Source organism: Vombatus ursinus, unplaced genomic scaffold (genome assembly GCF_900497805.2).
Source record: "Vombatus ursinus unplaced genomic scaffold, bare-nosed wombat genome assembly UNPS02014812.1, whole genome shotgun sequence".
Lineage (NCBI taxonomy): Eukaryota > Metazoa > Chordata > Mammalia > Diprotodontia > Vombatidae > Vombatus > Vombatus ursinus.
Window position 1 is genome coordinate 52,655,530 of NW_020954590.1, and position 20,390 is coordinate 52,675,919.

General features: G+C 39.0%; 2 protein-coding genes across 2 annotated transcripts in view; one reads left to right on the top strand and one right to left on the bottom strand.

Annotated features, from left to right (window-relative positions):
* LOC114053893 (laminin subunit alpha-3-like) overlaps positions 1–20,390 on the top strand; it is a 325,673-nt gene that overhangs the window by 76,577 nt on the left and 228,706 nt on the right. Inside the window, exons 3-8 of the mRNA XM_027877010.1 lie at positions 1,675–1,792; positions 2,651–2,769; positions 2,940–3,110; positions 6,942–7,033; positions 10,075–10,190; positions 15,124–15,242. Of these exons, the coding sequence (XP_027732811.1) occupies positions 1,675–1,792; positions 2,651–2,769; positions 2,940–3,110; positions 6,942–7,033; positions 10,075–10,190; positions 15,124–15,242 (735 nt within the window). The remainder of the gene's footprint in view (positions 1–1,674; positions 1,793–2,650; positions 2,770–2,939; positions 3,111–6,941; positions 7,034–10,074; positions 10,191–15,123; positions 15,243–20,390) is intronic.
* LOC114053894 (paraneoplastic antigen Ma1 homolog) lies at positions 18,325–19,710 on the bottom strand. The gene has a single exon (XM_027877012.1). The coding sequence runs from the start codon at positions 19,708–19,710 to the stop codon at positions 18,325–18,327; it is 1,386 nt and encodes a 461-aa protein (XP_027732813.1).

The window sequence follows — 20,390 nt, forward strand, 5'->3', positions numbered from 1 at the left end:
GTTCAAGTGCTCATTACTCCTCATCTAGACTATTACCATAGACTCTAATTGTTCTCCCTGCCTTAAGTCTCTTGCCTCTCCAATGTATTGACCTCATAGCTGACAAAGTGATCTGACACTTCTGAATAAACTCTAGTGGCACTCCATCACCCCTAGGATGAATAATAATAGCTAATGTTTATACAGCACTCTACGATTTGCTGCATTATGTACATATACAATCTCATTTGATAACCTAGTGAGTTAGGTGCTATTACTATCTCCCTTTTACAGACAAGGAAATGAAAGCTAAGAAAGATTAAGTGACTTACTCAACATCACAAGTATGTGTCTAAGGCAGAATTTGAACTCAGGTCTTCCTGATTCTAAGTTCAATACTCTATTCATTATGCCACCTATTTGCTTCAAATACAAACTCTTCTGCTTGTCACTTAAAGCCCATCCCAACTTGGCTCCAACTTGCCTTTCTAGATTTATTTTACATTACTCTCCTTCATGCAGTCTATGGTCTAGCCATATTGGCCTTATTTTTGTTCCACACACATGACATTACTGCTCCTACCATTATGCTTTTACACAGGTTATATCTTATGCTCTGAGTACAGTCCTTTGTAGCTAATTTGGATATTTATAATAGTCAAAATGACTTATTCGCTCAAAGTTGTTCTTAAAACAATATTGCTGTTACTGTATACAACATTCTTTCTCTCTTTCTTTCTTCTTCATTCCTCCCTGTTCTCTCCCCTCCCTTTTTTTGTCTTTCCCCTCTTCCTCTCTACCTGCTTTCTTCCTTCCCTCTTTCCCTCCTACTCTTCATTCCCCCCTCCCCTTCTCTCTTTCTTCTCTCTCCCATTCTGTCTCCATATAAAATAAGTGTACATGTATAGTCTGTAGCAGATTGCATGCCATCTTGGGGAGGGGTGAGTGGAGGGAGAGGGGAAATTTAGAACTCTAAATGTTATAAAAGCGAATGTTGAAACTGCAAAATAAATTAATAAATGAAGAGAAAAAATAAAATAAAATACATGTACACACATGTATGTATACATGTGTATGTTCCATATTTTCACTGAGGGAAACCTTCCTAACAAAAGCTATCCCAAAGTGGAGTGGGCTGCCTCTGTATGCCGTGCTTTCTCCCTCACCAGGAATTTTCAAACAAAGCCCAGATGACCACTTCTTGGGATGTGCTGTGCTGGGGGTCCTATTCAAAGAAAAGGCAGCAATTTTGCAATGTTTAGAGAGCTGGCCTTGGAGTCAGGAACACATGGGTTAAGTCCTGCCTTTGAAATCTCCTGGCTGTGTGATCCTGTGAAATTCACTTCAACTTCTGGGGTCTCTGGTCACACTGCAAGACTGTGAGTTGTAGAATGGTTACTGATCTACACTGTTGGGGTGAGTTTTCTCACGCCATTGAGATCACAGTTCTAGTCTCCCAAACAAATTCTTATTCCGAGAGAAGATGATCTCTAGAATCCCTTCCAACTCTGAGGTTCTGTGATTCTGTGATTGAGTCCCTGACTTTGAAGGATAAATTAGGTGCTTGCTAACAGGAACTTACTGCCTCACTGTTTTTTTCTTAGTTCATGCTATGAATAAACTCACATAATCTACCACTTCAGCCTCTACTACTTGTGGTTGCATGAATTTCTTTATCTTTTTTGTCTTTGACAGCTTTTCCATGTGGCCTACGTGCTCATCAAATTTGCTAATTCTCCTCGTCCTGATCTCTGGGTCTTGGAAAGATCAGTAGACTCTGGAAGAACTTACTTGCCTTGGCAATTTTTTGCCCGTAAGTAATATACACAAATGTGGGTGCTCTGAGGCTTGCAAAACACTGTTCTCTCAGCTCTCATCATACCCACTCTCATCATGGCAGACTACAAGTATTTGCAAGAGATCATCAGAATATATTCTTTGAAATTTTAATCTCTAGATAGAGTTAGTGAGGCACTAATAACTTTTGCTCTTTTGAACTACAACTCCTAAGGTACGATGTCTGGCACAAAATAGATGCTTAATAAATTTTTATTGGATTTGTGTATATGCAAGAGTTCAGTCTTAAGGTACCACCACATGGAAAAGTGGAAGGTCGGAATGTCTCTCATGATGAAATCCCTGTTCATTTCTCTTAGGTAGGTAGTTATGTGTCCTCCAGTAGAACAGTCTCTTTCTTTTACTCAATAGTGAGAAAGGCTGACTGCTATGTGAATGAGTATTGTCTCATGGACCACCTAGCTTGTATCCATCATACAGGCAGATTTTCTGAGGATGCCTCTAAACCATATAAAATATTGACATTGGAAGGACATTGCCTATGAAGTGAATCATAGGGATGGGTTCTCCACAATAGATTATTTATGGGTCAATTTGCCTGCTGAGGACTTAAGTCGCATTACTCCAAATATTGCTGTTGAAAGTCAAGGGACTTAGAATGATATGAAAGGTGGCATCTTGAAATGCAAATGAATGTTACACATAGATGTGTATGTAGCCCCTTAAAACTATAATGTGTCAGTCTGTCCATTGATTTTTTCCCAGCTCTTAGTTTTTCATCTCTTTATATCAAATTAATATAGAGCTGAGACTTTTCTGTGGGCATTTACCATTAAAAAATTTATATTTCAATGTGAAAATGCTTCTTTGTCAGACTCTAAAGTAGATTGTTGGGAACAGTTTGGGATGGAAGCCAACACACCTATCACTGAAGACAATGATGTTGTCTGCACCACTGAATATTCTCGGATTGTACCACTGGAAAATGGAGAGGTAAGTGTGACTAGGGAGGCTGTAAGGAACGACATTCCAAAGTGGACAAAATTTAGGGCAGGTGTGCTGTTTTGACACAAACAAAAAGCAATCAAGGTCACCTATTTGGAACACAGGGGTTAGCGAACTTTCCTAAAGTTTGATGGAAAAAATCTTTTATGGTTTACTAGGTTGTGGTTTCTTTAGTAAATGGTCGTCCAGGAGCAAAAAATTTTACATTCTCTCCTACTCTGAGAGAGTTTACGAAGGCAACCAACATCCGCTTGCGTTTTCTTCGGACTAATACCCTTCTTGGACACCTGATCTCTAAAGCCCAGCGAGATCCGACAGTCACTAGAAGGGTGAGTAATTTCAAGAGTTCCTGTTGGTTTTTTTTTTATTTGGGTTACTAAATTAAGTTAATTTAATTAGTTTTAGAGCAGTGGTTCTCCAAGTGTGGCCCATGGGGGTCTGTGAGGTCAAAACCATTTTCATAATGATTGTTCTTGTTTAGTCATTTTCAGTCATGTCTGACTTTTCATGAATAATACTAAGATATTATTTACCTATTAAAATACGTCTCCCTTTTCCAACTACATAACTGTGTGAGGCTGGATTTTCTTCATCAGCTTCAACTGGAATAATATACCACAACAGATTGAATACATGAATATGATACATGAATATGAGAATGAAACCATCTTCTATTAAGCCAGACATTATAGAGATTTGCAAAAATATGTAAAAGAATGCCAATATTCATTTTTTTTATAAAAATGTTATGTTAACATGTAATTGGCTTTTTGTTTGGCAGATATCAACAGATATGACCCACATAAACACAAATTCTTTGCGTGTGTGTGTGTTCTGCAGTAATTTTTAAGAGAATAAAACCAAAAAGGCTGCTAGTTTGGGAAATCAATAATGCTGGTGGTAAAGGAGATGGTCTTGTTTGAATTACCAGGTCTGAATTGGAGTTGGTTAATTTCTTTTGTTGCTCTTTATAATCTATTTACCTTTGTAAAGCGACTTATAATTTTCAAAGAACTTGAACATGTACTTCCTCATCTGATGCTTCTAATAACTCAGTGAAGCTGGTAAGGCAAGTATCATCTCAGAGATAACGTGACAAATGATAAAAGGTTTGCTTTGCCCTCTGAGCATGTGCTGTTTTCAGACATCAAGAGAACACTATTACCTCATGTTCCTTTCACTTCATTCCTGATAGGGGAGAGGTCTCTCCAGTGTAACCATGATGGTTGAAGTGTTTTTGTGATCACAAGGCATGGGAACATTTCTCCTGTGAGTTATACACATATGAGGGTTTGGGGAAGTAGGATAGGGAGAAAGAAAAGAAATTTTTCTATATTTTTCTAATTTTCCTATAGCCTGGGAAACTTTCCAAAGGGGCATTGAGGAATGGAATAAGCATTTACTCAGTGTCTACTATGTGCGAGGTGAGGCAGCTAGGTGGTGCAGTGGATAGAGTGCCGGGTCTGAAGTCAGGAAGACTCATCTCCCTGAGTTCAAATCAGATTTCAGACCCTTACTAACTGTGTGACCCGGGGCAAGTCATTTAACCCTGTTTGCCTCAGTTTCCTCGTCTGAGTTAGAGAAGGAAATGGCAAACCACTGCAGTATCTTTGCCAAGAAAACTCCAAATGAGCTTACCGAGAGTTGGACGTGACTGAAACAACGAAATGTGCAAAGCACTGTATTGAGCACATTATAATTATTATTTCATTTGATGATGGAGGGAGGGCTAGGGATCCTATGGGTGTGTGGGTGGCCTGTCTACTACTATTAATGCCGGGTTGTACCCTGAGGAATCCTATAAGAGTGGGCAGGGACCAGGTTGGATCATAACTTGTGTACACTATGGGGTGGGGGAGTAGACTAGGCTTCCTGATTAAATAGAAGTTGGAATGAGTTTTTATTGCTCTTGGTCATTTGGATCTAAGCCACGATTCTGGCCTTGCTGATTTTATTAAATTGAATATCTTCTGCAGCCGCTTGAGTTTGAACATGGCCCTTTGCTTATGATTTTTTTTTTGCATTGATTAGCTTTTCACCGTTTGTTCAGTTGTTTTTCAGTTACATCCAATTATTTGTGAGCCCATTTGGGGTTTTCTTGGCAAAAATGTTAGAGTGGTTTGCCATTTCCTTCTCCAGCTCATTTTAAAGATGAGGAAACTGAGGCCAACAGGGTTAAGTGACTTACCCAGGGTCACACAGCTAGTAAGTGTCTGAGGCCAAATTTGAACTCAGGAAGATGAGTCTTCCTGACTCCAGGCCTGGCATTCTATCATCTGTGCCACCTGGTTGCCCTTTCTACCAATAGTAGAAATGTGAAGTCATGACCTCTCACAATCTCTCAGGTTCCTATAGTGGGGAATAAAATGGAAATTATCCTTCAATAGAGGTTGTGCGTGTTACAGGAATAAAGAGCTAGTCCTCACTGCTTCTGGAGAGGTTGGCCTTTCCTAGTGGCAAATGAGAAATCTCTGCAGCTGTCAAAATCAAAGCCTGAGCGTTGACATATAAAAGAAAGTACTGTTAATACTGGGTAATTCTGGGGAAAAGGCTGTAAGTCATGGTTTCATCAGGAAGCTCTGACAGTTTTTAGCCAGGAAAACAAAGTCATGTTATTAAATGATTAGAAGTCTTTAGCATGATTATTAAAAAAAGATTAAATAAACAATCCTCTTTTCTAAATCAAAGACTGCTGCTGATAAGATTGTTCTCACTGGCCTATTTGAGGCTATACCTGCTCCAACTTTATTGCCATAATAATTTGGAATAACTGAGAGAGGGCCATCTTTTTTTTTTTTTTTTTTTTTGGGTGAGGCAATTGGAGTTAAGTGACTTGCCCAGCGTCACACAGCTAGTGAGTGTTATGTGTCTGAAGCACAGATTTGAACTTAGGTCCTCCTGAATCTAGGGCCAATGCTCTATCCACTGTGCCACCTAGCTGCCCTGAGAGGGCCATCTTTTGATATTAAGTGGGCAGCCCCAGCGTATGAGCAATACATGTGTGCTTTACTTTAAGCAATTCAGTTTATGAAAATCCTGGTGTAATAATAGCTCAAGATTATACTCTATCTTTTGCAAAACACTTTCCTCACAACAACTCAGTGAGGTAAGTAGAGGTAGAATTATCATACCCATTTTGTAAATGAAGAAAGTGATGCTCAGAGAAAGCACTGTGGTGTGGCAGAAAGAATACTAGATTTGGTCAGAGGTCTTGGGTTCAAAACCTGTCTCAGATTCTCACTAGCTGGGTAACCCTGGCAAGTTGCTTAACCTCTCTCAGCCTCAGTTTTCCCATCTGTAAAATGGGGATAACGATAGCACCTGCAACACAGGATGTTTAAGAGGATCAAATAAGATACTGTATGTAAAGCACTATTTAACCTGTGTAAATCTTAGCTATTATTATAGCTAAGGGGTCAGGTCCTCATCTATAAAATGAGGGGATTGGACTAGTTAGTTCCCTACCAGATCTAAATTGTCTGATCCCTATGAAGTGACTTATAAGCAAAAGGATAGTAGAGCGTCAGAGCTATGATTTTAAAGCAGATAAATTAGACAAATTAGGAAATGATTAATTGCTTTACCAAAGGTTTCACAGTAGGATTTTTTTAAAATAGTAAGCAAGTCTCCCCAGAGACTTGGGGCAGCTGTGTGGCTCAATGGATGGAGCTTTGGGCACGGAATCAGAAAGATTCATCTTCATGAGTTCAAATCCAGCCTCAGACATTACTAGCTGTGTGATCCTGGGCAAGTCACTTAACCCTGTTTGCCTCAGTTCCTCATCTGGAAAATGAGCTGGAGAAGGAAACGACAATGTCTTCACCAAGAAAACCCCAAATGGGGCCATCAAGGCTTGGACACGAGTGAAAACAACTCAACAACAAAAGATTCCCCATCTTCTACCCTCTACATTTAAAATGCAATATGATTTACAAGTAAATAAAAAGCCTCACATAAAACTTTTCAGGAACTGAACTGGTGCATAAAGCAAGGGCCACTTCTAATATAACCACTGTTTATAGTGGTGAGATTGTTAAGGAAAAGGGGAAAAAACAGGAGGAGGGAATGTCCAAAGTGGGCTGAGCATTGGGGAATGGGGGCGGAGAGGGAGGTTGTAGATGTATACTCAAACCTGTACGGTCGTCTCTGCTCTCTTTTAGTATTATTACAGCATAAAGGACATCAGCATTGGTGGACGATGTGTCTGCAATGGCCATGCAGAAGTGTGTAGGGCCAAAGGTCCTGAAAACCTGTAAGTCCATTGTACATGGTGGCATTTTCTCCTCCCTCTAAAGCAGGGATTCTTAACTTGTTGGTCATAGACTTAAAAATGTGAATAACTATGTCAATATAATAGGATCAAATGAGGTATTTGTTAAGCACTTAGCACAGTGTATGGCACATAGTAGGAGCTTAATAAGTATTTAATTCCATTCTTTTTATCATCTGCATTTAATTTTATGAATTTAAAATATTCTTCTGTAAAGCAATCCGCAGGTTTCATCAGATAGCCAAAGGGGTCCATGGCGCAAAGAAGGTTAGGAAACCCTGCTCCAAAACAAGCCAGATGTGCCAGGGCTGGCTATTTCAAAGGCTCAATGTATTTTTCTCATTATGCAAATAGTTCCAAGCAGTGAAATAAAGTGGATTATTTTTAAACTACTTTCGTAGCCATAACATGACAGAGCAATAGAAGCCAGTGTTTTTAAAGCTTCTGTGTTGTTAATGTGCTCTTGTAGCAGAGAGAAGAGTTTTTATTTAAGGAGAAAAAATGGATTGGACATTAGATATGCAAATCATTTTTTCCCTTAACATTCCATTTCATCTTTCAAAAGTACATAATTTCTTAGGCAGCTAGGTGTTGCAGTGGATAGAGCGCTGGCCCTGGAGTCAGGAGGACCTGAGCTCAAATTTGACCATAGACACATAACACTCACTAATTGCGTGACTCTGGGCAAGTCACTTAATCCCAGTTGCCTCACAAAGAAAAGGAAAAAAAGTACATTATTTCTAAAGAGTATATGATTTCTAAACAGAATTATTTTTAGTAATAAAATAACTGGTCTACATTTATACATATAAGGTAAATCTCATATATTTTGGAGTTCTAGACATGCATTTGCATCTGTGTGGAAATTCCTATCACCAGTGCAGACCAGGAGCTTGTCATCTTAGAGAAATCAGAAAACACTGAGTAATTTATTTACATTTTTACAGCAAGTGTAAACCACATGCAGGATCGAACCCTGGTTTTACTAACTCCAAGGGTAGTCTGTTACCACTACCTTGTACTCTTGTATATAGGTGGGGTAAATAGCTACCTACTTAAATAATGGAAATTGATGGGAATGAAGAAGCACCTTTAATAAAAAAAAAAATCTCCCCTACCAGCTTGAAATTCTCAGCACTCCTGGGATCTATATCTTGCCACTGGACCCAGATGGCGCTGGAGAAGAAAGTGAGGCTGGTGACTTTGCACAGCCATGCCCCACTTAAGTCCAATTCACTCGCACGTCATGGTGTCACCTCCCTGATGTGAAGGAAGGACAAACAACAATCCTCAACCTTCTCAAGGGTTAAATCATTGTTTTCGCTAATCTATTTATCTCATAAATCCCTTGCTATTTATGATTTCCATTAATGTTTATGTTCTTTCTTATTCTGAATATCAAAGAACAGAAATACAGCCAAATCCACCTCTAATAAATAGGGTTTATTAATAGCAGACAAACCACTCACTCATGAAAAAGGATACGAGACATATGTTTCAGTCTCACTGCCACCTGTGAGTCCTGTGAGTTTTGGTTCTGGGAAATGAATCTATATATGTAACAGGAAATTGACTCTGTCCAGAACTAAAGACCAAGTTGGAGGGCCCCAAAGTGAGCAGGCCCTGTAGGGTTTATATTGAGGGAGCCAAAGGCAGCTAGAACCCTTTATAAATACACCAGTATAGGAATTTTAGAATCTAGGGGCACTGAAGTACACCAATCCTGAGTACAATCAGTAGAAACAAAGGGATTGATAGAATTCCTTTGGTATCAGGGGCTGTACTTATAGTGAGAAAATTGAGATCCTGAGGGATTGTGGCTTCTCCTAAGTCACATAGGTAGGAAGCGTTCAAGGTAGTCTTTGAATGCTGACCGTCTAACTCCACTGCACCATACTGTTTAGGGCGCATCTATTAAAAGATTTCTTAAAACAGCAAACATTGGGGGCAGCTAGATGGTGCAGTGGATAGAGCACAGGCCTTGGAGTCAGGAGGACCTGAGTTCAGATCTGGCCTTAGGCACTTGACACTTACTAGCTGTGTGATCCTGGGCTAGTCACTTAACTCCATTGCCTAGCAAAAAATAACAACAAACATTGAGCATGTGACACTGCTGGACATAGTATTGAATATTCACTCAATAAATATTAAGCCCATTTTTCAATTAAGCATAAAAGATTTTGGTAAATATTTTTTACTAATGAGATGAAGGCAATTTTAGGACACTGAAAACGTTGTAAGAACATAGAGCATCTAGGAAAAAGTTCTTCATCTTTTTGTGTCATTCACCCTATGGCAGTCTGATGAAGCCTTTGGACCCCTTCTCAGGAAAGTGTATTTCAATGCACAGAGTAAAATACATAGGATTACAAAGGAAGCCAAGGATATTGAAATGTAATTATCAAAATATTTAGGAAACAAGTTCACACACAGCAAATTAAGAACCCCTGGACTGGGAAGAATCCTGCAAATGTTAGAAATTTCCAGATCATGGTTCCCATCTTCTTCTGAGGTTATCAAGTGAATATATTTTCTCCTTTATCCCACTGAGTGACCCATTTCAGAAGCATATGTGTTATACAAAACAAGGTATAACTGAACACTAATAAATTTTGTGATGGCTAAATTGGTGGACTAAAAATGATGCCAAGAAAGATGGAGGGCAAGAGAAAAATTAGAGTATTGCTTATTTGCCTCTTTAAGATAATAAGATAACTCAGACTTTTGCTCTTAATTAAGTTACTGAATGTTTGTTAGCATGGTCCCTGGGAGCAACATCTCAGTACTGAAAATAACTGTTTTCCTGGCTTTCTGCAAAACTGAGTACAAGATATGAATTAAGGACATAAAAACCCTACTTGCCTTTCTTACATAAATTTGTGAAAAGATATTGTGAAAATGCCTTAGAAACATTAGCATTTGTTTGCCATGTTCATTTTTATTTGTAAATTAACATGCAGGAAGTAGTTTCCTTTTCTTGAATGTTTTCCAAAGAGTGAGACTGATTTCCTCCCAACACCCAGGTTTCAGTGTGAATGCCAGCACAATACCTGTGGGGAGAGTTGTGGCCACTGCTGTGCAGGATACAACCAGAAGCAGTGGCAGCCAGCAACAGCTGAGAGGACCAATGAATGTGAAGGTAAGTGGGAAGAAAGAGCTAATAGAAGTATCTTTTTCTGTTGTTGTTTTTTTTCATTTTATTTTTTGGCTAATCAGTATTTATTTTATCTCCCTCCTAAACATGCCAGAACTTAGACAAGCAAGGGAGCATTTTTACCCTTCTAAGTAGTCACCTTGGGAGACAATTCACTTATTTTAATGATGCTATTAGAGTTCTGAACATTTTGGGATCTCCTTTTGGAAATGCCTTCAGAACTTGAAGTGGTTGTTAAATGAATGAATAAACGATTTGTTTCAATGATGGCAAATCTTTGCCCTTCGAGAGTGTATTTAATTTTTAGGAGATACATCAATCACAATCAAATCTGTTAAATGAGGTGGGTGTTCAATCTAGGTAATTCCAGTTCTGGTTAAAAACCAAAACAAAGAAAGATGTGAGCTTAAAGTAACAAAATTGATTTCCTTTTGTGGCTTCTAATCTCTCTCAGAGGGCAGTTCCACAAGAGAAATTCCCAGCATTTTGATCAATTCATTCCAATGAAGCAGCATTTATTAAGCATTTGTTATATGCTGGGCATCACGCCAAGCACTGGGATAAAAAGATAACAACGAAGCAGTCTCTGTCCTCACATTTTACTGGATCAGCATCTCTAGACTGAGAATATAACCTCCCAAAGTGGTTCCTTCGAAGGACATCTATCTATCTATCTATCTATCTATCTATCGATCTATCTATCTATCTATCTATCTAATATCTATCTCTATTTCATCTATATCTCTATCTCCATCTCATTCATATCTATCAATTTATCTCATCTCTATCAATCTCTATCATCTATAACTACCTCTATTTCATCTATATTTCTATCTCATCTCTATCTCATCTATATCCATCTCTATCTCATCTGTATCTATCTCTATTTCATCTATATCTATCAATCTATCTCTCATTTATATCCATTTCTATCTCATCTGCATCTATCTATCTCTATCTCATCTATATCTATCAATCTATCTATCTGTAGGTTTGTCTATCTCAAATAGATGTCCTTCATATATACATACATACATACATATATATATATACATATATTCCAATATGTCTATGAAATTATAAGATGTTATCAAAAGGACTTGGAGCTGGAAGGGACCAATAGAAGTCATTTAGTCCAAACAACCCTCATAATTTATAGATGAGGAAAATGAGGACTAGGGAGGTTGAAACTACGCAGGGAATAACTAGAATGCTTCCCCACCAAGAGTCCCACCTGGATGGCATCCCTTCTATTCTCTGATGAAGCTTTGGAGACTGACTCTGGGCAAATTACTAAACTTCTTTCAGCCTCAATTTCCTCTTCTATACAATGAGAATTAATAATGGCACCTACCCTCCCAGTGTTGTTATGAGTTTCCAATTAGATAATATATGTGAAGTACTCTGCAAGCCTTAAATTACTATAGAAATGTTAGCTATTATTTGAGAATGGGAGGTGGTGGTGATCAGTAGGGGCCGGTCCTGTTATGACTTGCAGGTTGTAGTTTCATATATTCTGAATAATGACTAATCCATCAAAGCCCAATAATTTTGCAATTTGATTAGTGCCCCAAATCTAGAACACCAGTGAAAGGCATTTTCATAATCATGGTAGCTATGCATTAATCCAGCATGTGTGAAAAATCAAGGAAGTTTTCAGTGTAATTTTTTTAAGCTGTCAGTATGGTAGAAAATTGCATGTAACCTATGGAAACTAGACATGTTAGGGCTTATTTATCAAGTACCCTCTGAATTCCTTTTGAATTATGTTGTTTAAAAGTAAACATCCTCCTTAAGAAATAACTGACATGGTAAATATAGATGACTTAAAGTTGGTTTTCATGGTGCCAAAAATGAAACAAAAATCAACAAGCTTTTTTATGCTTTAAAAAATGGTACATCCTAATGTGTAATAGCTGGCTGCTTTTGTTTGCTTCCTTGAGTTCATTAGATAATTGTATTAAAATATATACACACATGTATTACCAGGGAAAATTGGATAATTTGATCCAAGTAACAATTACAAATTTCCATTAGTGGATACAAGTTTTCTTGGTGAAAATAAATAAATGAATAAATAAATCCAGGGGCAGCTAGGTGCTGCAGTGGATAGAGCATGGGCCTTGGAGTCAGGAGGACCTGAGTTCAAATCTGGCCTCAGAAACATAACACTTACTAGATGCATGAGTCTGGACAAGTCACTTAACCTCAATTGCCTCACCAAAAAAAGAAAAAAAAATCCAGAAAAAAGGCTTTTCCCTCTTGAAATTTTTCATTTTGATGAAATTTTGTTTATCTGAGACACGTTTATAAAGCATCAACCATATACCAGACACCATTCTAAGTATTGAGAATCTTTAGATCAATATGACACATGCCTTGCCCTCTGCGAGAATGGGGATGGGAGCAGGGGAAAGATAAGTACATGGATAACTAGGAGATTAGGAAGGGTGGCAGAAAGTAGAGGTAAAGTCCATTGAGAAATCTGAGGAGGGAGGTATGTCACTTGCAGGAGAGGTTTCAAAAGGGTTATGACCATCTGAATTGAGTCTTAGAGCCCCAAGAGGTTGACAGCTTTCAGAGATGGGAGGTAAAAGAGAGCCTGTACTTCTGGGGCTTCAAGATCACCAGACGCCCCCCAGTTCTGGGATCCAGAAGCACCAGAGGTCTGTACTGGTGGAGACTCAGAAACCAAAGATGCTGGAATAGTTGGATCATGGGAGCCTCACTACCAGAGGCTGGAAGCTGAGGTGTAGGGCATTTGGATATTTACAATCCTCCTTCATCTTAGTATGAGAATAAAGAGCAGGCTCCCAATGTGAGGATTTTGATGTTTTGTTTTTTTCCCCCACAACATCAACATTCTGGTTTATTAATTTCATTTACATTCCCTGTAGTAATGCTGGAAAATCGATCACTAGGGATTTATTGACCTAAGCAACCTCCTCCATCTCCCTGCTTGCTTTAACCTTTTGTCCCCTAAAATCATGAGAAAGAAGGGACTGATGCTGCCCTCCAATTTTCTTATACCTTACACTCAATCATGCATTCTTCAGCCTGGTGACATTGACCTCCTTATTGTTCTTTGAACAAGACACTCCATCTGCTGACTCTGGGAATTTTCACTAATTGTTCCCCAAGCCTAGAATGCTTTCCCTTTGCATCTCCACCTCCTGGCTCCCCTGACTTCCTTCAAGTCCCAGCTAAAATCCCACCTTCTACAAGGAAACCTTTCCCCATCCTTCCTAATTCTGGTGCCTCCATCTGTCAATGATTTCCAATTTATCCTGTATGTAGCTTGATTGTTTGTAATTATTTGAATGTTGTCTCCCATGTTAGACTGTGAGTTGCTCAAGAACAGGAGCCGTCTTGATATTGTTTTTTGTATCCCAATGTTATTAAAACAAATAGCAGGTGCTTAATCTTTATTGATGGACCTGAACCTCTGTGGACTAGAGGATGTGAGTGTCTTTCATCTAGCTTTCTCCCTTTCCTATGGCTGGCAGACTTCTATCTCTACCTCCCCTAATCCCTATAATTCAGTGCTGTTGCCTGCCAGGGCGAAATAACCCTTTCCTTTGTGTCCACTTCCCCCTCAGCCATCACAGTCCACCTTAGCCATAATCCTCCTTATCCCTATCCTTATCTACCTTCCTTCTCCATTGTGCCCTTTGGAACTCCAGTGCTGTTGTGAACAAACTTCCCTTCATCCTAGACCTCTTCCTGTGATAGGCATTCATGGAAACACCTTCTGGTATCCTCTGGAAGATACTATTTCTTGGGTCTCCCTTCTCCAATACAGGCTAACCTTTCTTTCATGCCCTTTAACTCATTGGGCCAGGAGGAGAAGTAGGCATACTCTTCTTCTTAATACTTGGTAACCTCTTTCCTCCTTTGAAGTACACTCCCCATCTATGTCACCCTGTTCAGATCTTTCCATAGTCATCTATTTGCCTCCATGTCATTCTCTTTTCTTCCTCATACTGAAGGACTTCAGTATCCTTTTGGCCTCCCAATTTATCAGTCTCCTCAATTCCTGTGATCTACATCTTTACTCCACTATGGCCATGCATGGAGTTGGTCATACCTTAATTTTCATCATTACTCAAAACTGCCCTACCTACCTCCAAGAACTGTAAATCTGAAATCCCTCTTTTTGATCATAGCCTTCTCTACTTTCATCTCTCCCTCTTCTTCAGTCATCCTAAGCCTGTATTTATTTTTCCTTACCTTGACCTCCAATCCCTCTCTACTCCACCAGTTTTCCCAGTCCATCACCCTTGCCCTGGCCTTACTCTAGTGGAAAGAATTCTGGAATTGGAGTCTGGAAAGACCAAGCTCGAATCCTAACATTGACACTTTCTAATTCTGTGGTCTTGGACAAATTATTTAATGTCTGAGCCTCAATCTTCCTATCCATAAAATAGGGATTACAATACGGTAATACTTACCTCCCAAGGTTGTTATTAGTCTCAAATGGGATGATGTAAAGTGCTTAGTAAACTTCCATTAGAAAAGAAAAGAAGATAAGATGGATGTGGATAATAGGAGGGTTACAGTAGTGGAGAAGCCGACTCCTTGGAGCTTATCTGTTATGGCCTCCTTCTTTGTAATGTTGGAGGTGAGATCATGTGCTGAAAGAGACTTTTTAAAAGCCCTGCTTATGCTTTGATTGCAGACTTTAATTTAAAAAAGGGAGCAGGAAACAAAACTTCCCCTTATCATCAAATTAAAAAAACTATGCTCTTCTCATGGTTTTAAATTGGCTTAAGAATGAAATTTCTTAGACTTTCCCATTGTTCCCTGATATCATAGAATAAGTTTTATTGGAAGCCACTGAAATAACTATTATTTTCAGGAAATTACTAAGGGCCTGCCTCCAATGGTGGAGCATTAATTTAGTGTGTTTTTTCCTTAGCTTGCAACTGCCATGGTCATGCCATGGACTGTTACTATGATCCTGATGTTGAGAGGCTTAATGGAAGTTTGAACATCCATGGTGTTTATGAAGGTGGAGGAGTCTGCATTAATTGTCAGGTAAGAGGTTATTTAAGTCACAGTTGTTTTTAATGGACTTTTAAAGGAGGTAAACACCATTAACATTTACTCATAGAGTATCCTATGAGAAGTGAGCAGCATCTAGAAAAAAGATAATTCTAGCTTTCATATTGAGAGTTGCTAATAGTTGTCTTTTAAATTTCCTAAGAAAGGTAAGATATACCCTGGCAAATGAATTATTTACAATTGGACAGTTCCCTGCTTTTTGTGTGTGTGTATAGAGATCTTTGCTACTTATCTGCCTCTTAGATGTGCAAAATCAGACTGAGGAATGTCCCAGGCCATATTTGCCACCATATTCATGTACTCCTGATAACAGGGCAGCTACTTGGTGCAGTAGATAAAGCCCTGGACTTGGAGGCAGGAAATCCTGAGTTCAAATTTTTGTTTTTGTTCCAGTCCTGTCTCTTTGTGACCCCATTTGGGGTTTTCTTGGAAAAGATACTGGAGGGGTTCGTCATTTCCTTTTCCAGCTCATTTTATAGATGAGGAAACTGAGGCAAACAGGGCTAAGTAACTTGCCCAGGGTCACACAGCTAGTGTCTGAGGCCAGATTTAAGCTCACGAAGATGAATCTTCCTGACTGCAGGGTCAGCACTCTATTCCCTGTGCCACCTAGCTGTCCACTTCAAATTTGGCCTTAGACATTTATTAGCTATATAACCAGGGCAAGTCACTTAACATCTGTCTGCCTCAGTTTCCTTATCTCTTAAACAGAGATAATAACACCTATCTCCTAGGGTTGTTGTATTGAATAAAATAATATCTGTAAAGCACCTAGCACAATGTCTGGAACATAGTAGGCACTTAATATTTGTTAAAATCAAAAATTTTTAAATGAACAGATCACAATGTGAAAGGTCTTTACTGAGGTTGCCACAGGGCTTTTTTTGGAGGGTCATGTTTAGAATTTTCTGTATGACTTAGAAGAAGACTTACAGGATCTCTCAAGGACACAGAGCTGACTTGGGAACAATAGGATCCAAAAATATCTCAACAAGCTAGAATAATAGAAGTGAATCTTTTAAGATGAAATTTAATAGGGATAAGTGTAAAGTCCTTTGCATGCACAAGTAATGGATGGAGGAGATAGACATTAACAGCTCAAAGGCTTAGAACCTTCAGTAAGCTTGACATGAGATACTAGTGAGTCACAGCTGCTAAAAACAAAACAAAAAATCTTAATAGAATCTTAGTCTTTATTAACAAAAATGTAATATCCAAATGAATGGAGATAGCCATCTACAGGACTCTTCACCAGTAAGACTATCATGTTGGTTTCTTGGTGCTCCATTTTAAGAGGGGCATTTAGAAACCAGGATGGGTCCATAAGGGGGCAAACAAGATGGCTGGTAGATTATATTGAAGCAGCTAGAGATTTTTAGCCTAGATATTAAAGATTTAAGGAGAATATAACAACTGTGTTTAAATATAGAAAATTCTACTTTATGACAGGGGAATTGCATTTCTTTTTTGTAGTTCTAGAGGACACAACTAGGACCAAGGGGCAGAAGCAGATTTTTAGATTGGCATAAGAATTTTGCTCCCCAACAATAGAATAAGCTTCCCCTGTGAAGTAAAGAGCTCCTAATCACTGTATATATTCAGAAGTTAGAGCTGGAGAACTAACCATTTCTTTTTTACCCCCCAGATAGTTTGTAGTGGAAATTCCTGTGTAGTCCACAGACTTGCCCTCACTCTGAGCCCCAAGTTCTAGGTCCCAGGTATTTTGTGGGTCAGAATTCTCTCCAAACTACAGCTAATAAGCCCCTATTGATATGTTTTACCTTTATCAATGAGCTATAGAACACAAAGTAAGTAACAAAGGCTTTTAATTAAGTAACAATGTAAATAAAGAACAGAACATTTTCCTCATAAACTTTGAGCTCGCTCTCCTATGAACATTATATACTCATTGATGAGAAGGAGACCTTCACAGGAAGTATGTGTAGCTTATCAACACATGAGGGGAGGGTGCCCGTGCAGGTCACATATAGGGAGGAACAACTGATACTTCTGCAGCTGTCTTTTACTGACGACATAATGGTCTTGCTTTCTGCCGAATGTCAGATTTCACTGGTCCCCACATGATGCTCTGTCTTGGTTGATTTCTACCAGGTGTATCTGTTGTTTGTATCTCTATTCCAGCTGAGTTGTTAACCAGCTCCTTCACTCATCACATCCACTGGGGGATACTGTGAGTAAAAAGCCTCTCTTTTGAGAAGCCCAGTGAAAGGAAAGGTGTAGTTTCTTTAGCCTACTCTCCATTCCCCCCTACTCCAGTAAAATACTTGTAAAAAATACATGGGCATATGAATAACATTTTTGGCACATATCATTTATAGCATAATAAACATCATAAATAAGATATTTATATGCAATTATTATAACTGTTCTATATAGTCCCATAAGGGTGTAAATAATAAGCACTTCTAAACCGAATACATACCAGAGCATACATTTAAAACAAAATATAAATTCCTTGTAATACATAACACTTAGCATATATAACACAATATTATAACTGTAACACTGCAATTAGCAATATAATAAAACATGTACATTATATATCAATGAAGCATAACAATATAACAAAACATATTAACAATATGGAACATAATATCTAGATTATGTTTGCATATATAACATATGTTATAGACACTCAGAGAGGGGGTATCTGATGTATTTATGTTATCATCTGATGACATAAATACCCACCTTCTTCCATTTTCTCTGGGACATCATAGCTAACTAAACTTGTTCACTGGGTGAATGTCATGGGCAGCACCCACTACTTCTTATATAGGATCCAGTGTATTATACAGCTATACTAATGGTACATTGCACAGCTACAACTTCTTTCATTCAACAGTAAGGTGACCCTCTTGGGGACAAAATTTGAGTCCTTGAGACTCCCTCCAAATTCTTCTTCATATAGTTGTTCCTGTTGCTTGTCGTGCTGGAACCACCAAGGCAAGGCAGATTACAACAAAATTCACCTCTCCTGATAGCACAGCCTTTTGTGGAAAATTCCCAGGCACGACAAGCAATGAGTTCTGTCTTAAGGTCTTCGGGATCTAGGCTCACTTCTATCACCAGATCCATCATCTTTATGGACTGAAGGCAGGCTGGTGGACATCAGCTTCTGTTTAACCAATTCTGTATTTGCTCTTTGGGTGCATCCTGTATTTGTATGTCCATCTAGGCCACAGTTGCTGCAGAATATCCCGGGGCCCCTCTGTCTTTGCTCTACTGGCCATGTTCTAGCTTCAGGCCTGTTTGATCTCTGCCCCCACAATCTTTTGTCTTTTTTCTGGGAGAAGTGGCACCGACCAGTATTCCATTTCTCAACAGGCATCTTAAGAGTTTCGGCCTTCGTGCCTGGGTGACTGTGGTTTGGTTCCATTCTCGTTTCTGTAGGCAACATCTGAGAAGATGTTTTGGAAAGCATTCTTCTGTGTTGCGGAGTTCTGTTTCCACAATCGAGTGTGTTCTCATACAATTTCACTATAGCCATTAGCTCTTCATATCCAATCTGCTGTTTCTCTTTTTCCAATTTAATTATTTGTACTTGTAGGTCTTTATCATCTAACAGTCCAGAACTTACTTGGGCCAGTCTAACAGCATCCACTTCATTGGGCCTCACCGCTCCTTTGACAACTAAATTCTGCAGCAGTTTGTCCACCCTCACGACAAACTCAGAGGGTTTTTCTCCCTCGTGCTGAAAGGTGGTAAGAAACTGGACATAAGTTTGCTGTGGAGTTTCCGCACTACCGTACTCTTTATCTAGCTTTTGCAGACATTCTAACACAGTAGCATCAGGGGTTTGTAATTTCAAAATACGTATAAGATCAAATGCTCGTCCCTTGAGACTTTCCATTAGTCTTTTCTGTTTTTCCATATCATTTACTTTCCACTGCTTTAATATTTCAGTGGCATGTTTTATCCAAGAGTCATATGGTTCCTCTTCAGGAGGACATGGGTTTTCCCCAGAGAAGCTTCCTAATTTGTCGGATTGAGATTCTTGCTCGACCTTGGGTTCATCTTGATCACTCTCTCCAGGTCTGGACTCCCCTCCTACATGTCTCACATCATCTTCAGACAGTCCTTCCCTTTGTAGGACAGTCTTGAGCTTCCTTTCTATCTCTTCTTCCTCAGAGGGGGGTCTAATGACCAGTTTCCAGGTATTCTCTCCTACTCTAATTGCACTAGGGATTTTAGAATAGTCTATGGGTTCAGACAACTTACAGAAAACAGACAAAGTGACATTTGTCTCTTCATATCGTTTGGTCAGTACTTGACATTTTCCCAAAATACCTATTGCATTATGTAAGACATGTTCAATGTCCCTGTCTGTTAGGTCACGAGGTACTCCTCTAACAAGTAATCCTCTTTGTAAATCCAAGTGCATAGCTGTACACCACTGTTCTAAAGTTTTGTCATCCATATTTTTTTCCCTTCTTTTTAAGACACAACTCAGTCACTATAGGACTAAACTATTTGTCAGTGGCATCTCAACTTACTGTATAACAACTCAGTAGTTAATTGAAAAGTTTGACCTGTTTAAAAAGAAAAGAAAAAGAAATATTGGAAAACCTTGGTGACTAATCATAGAATGAAAAAAAATTCCCCAATGGATACCCACAGTACATAGGGAATTCAAAATGGAGATCCCAGATGATTATTTCTTCAATGGATTCCAGGGCATCCCAATTGGAGATCTGAGAGGAGCCCCTATAGTATAGTTAACAGGGCCCCCTTCTCCCTCTGGAGTCCTAGTTAGCTGCTCCAGGTTCAGATATTTTGGGGTTCATGGTCCTCTCCAAACCATAGCTCATAAACCTTCACTGATGTGTTTTACTTTTACCAGTCAGTCATGGGAAATGGTTTAAAGAAAGGTATTTTAATCAAATTGCCATGAAAATTATTTAATGTAGACAACATCTGCTCACAAACCTTGAGCTATGACTACATATACAATGGAGAAAATGGACCCTCATAGGAATTATGTGACTACCGCACATGTGGACGTAGGTGGCCAAGGCACCAATATGAAGGAATGTTTTCGCAGGAAGCATATATGACTAGGACACGTAAATAGAGGGACAACTCACGTCTCTGATGCTG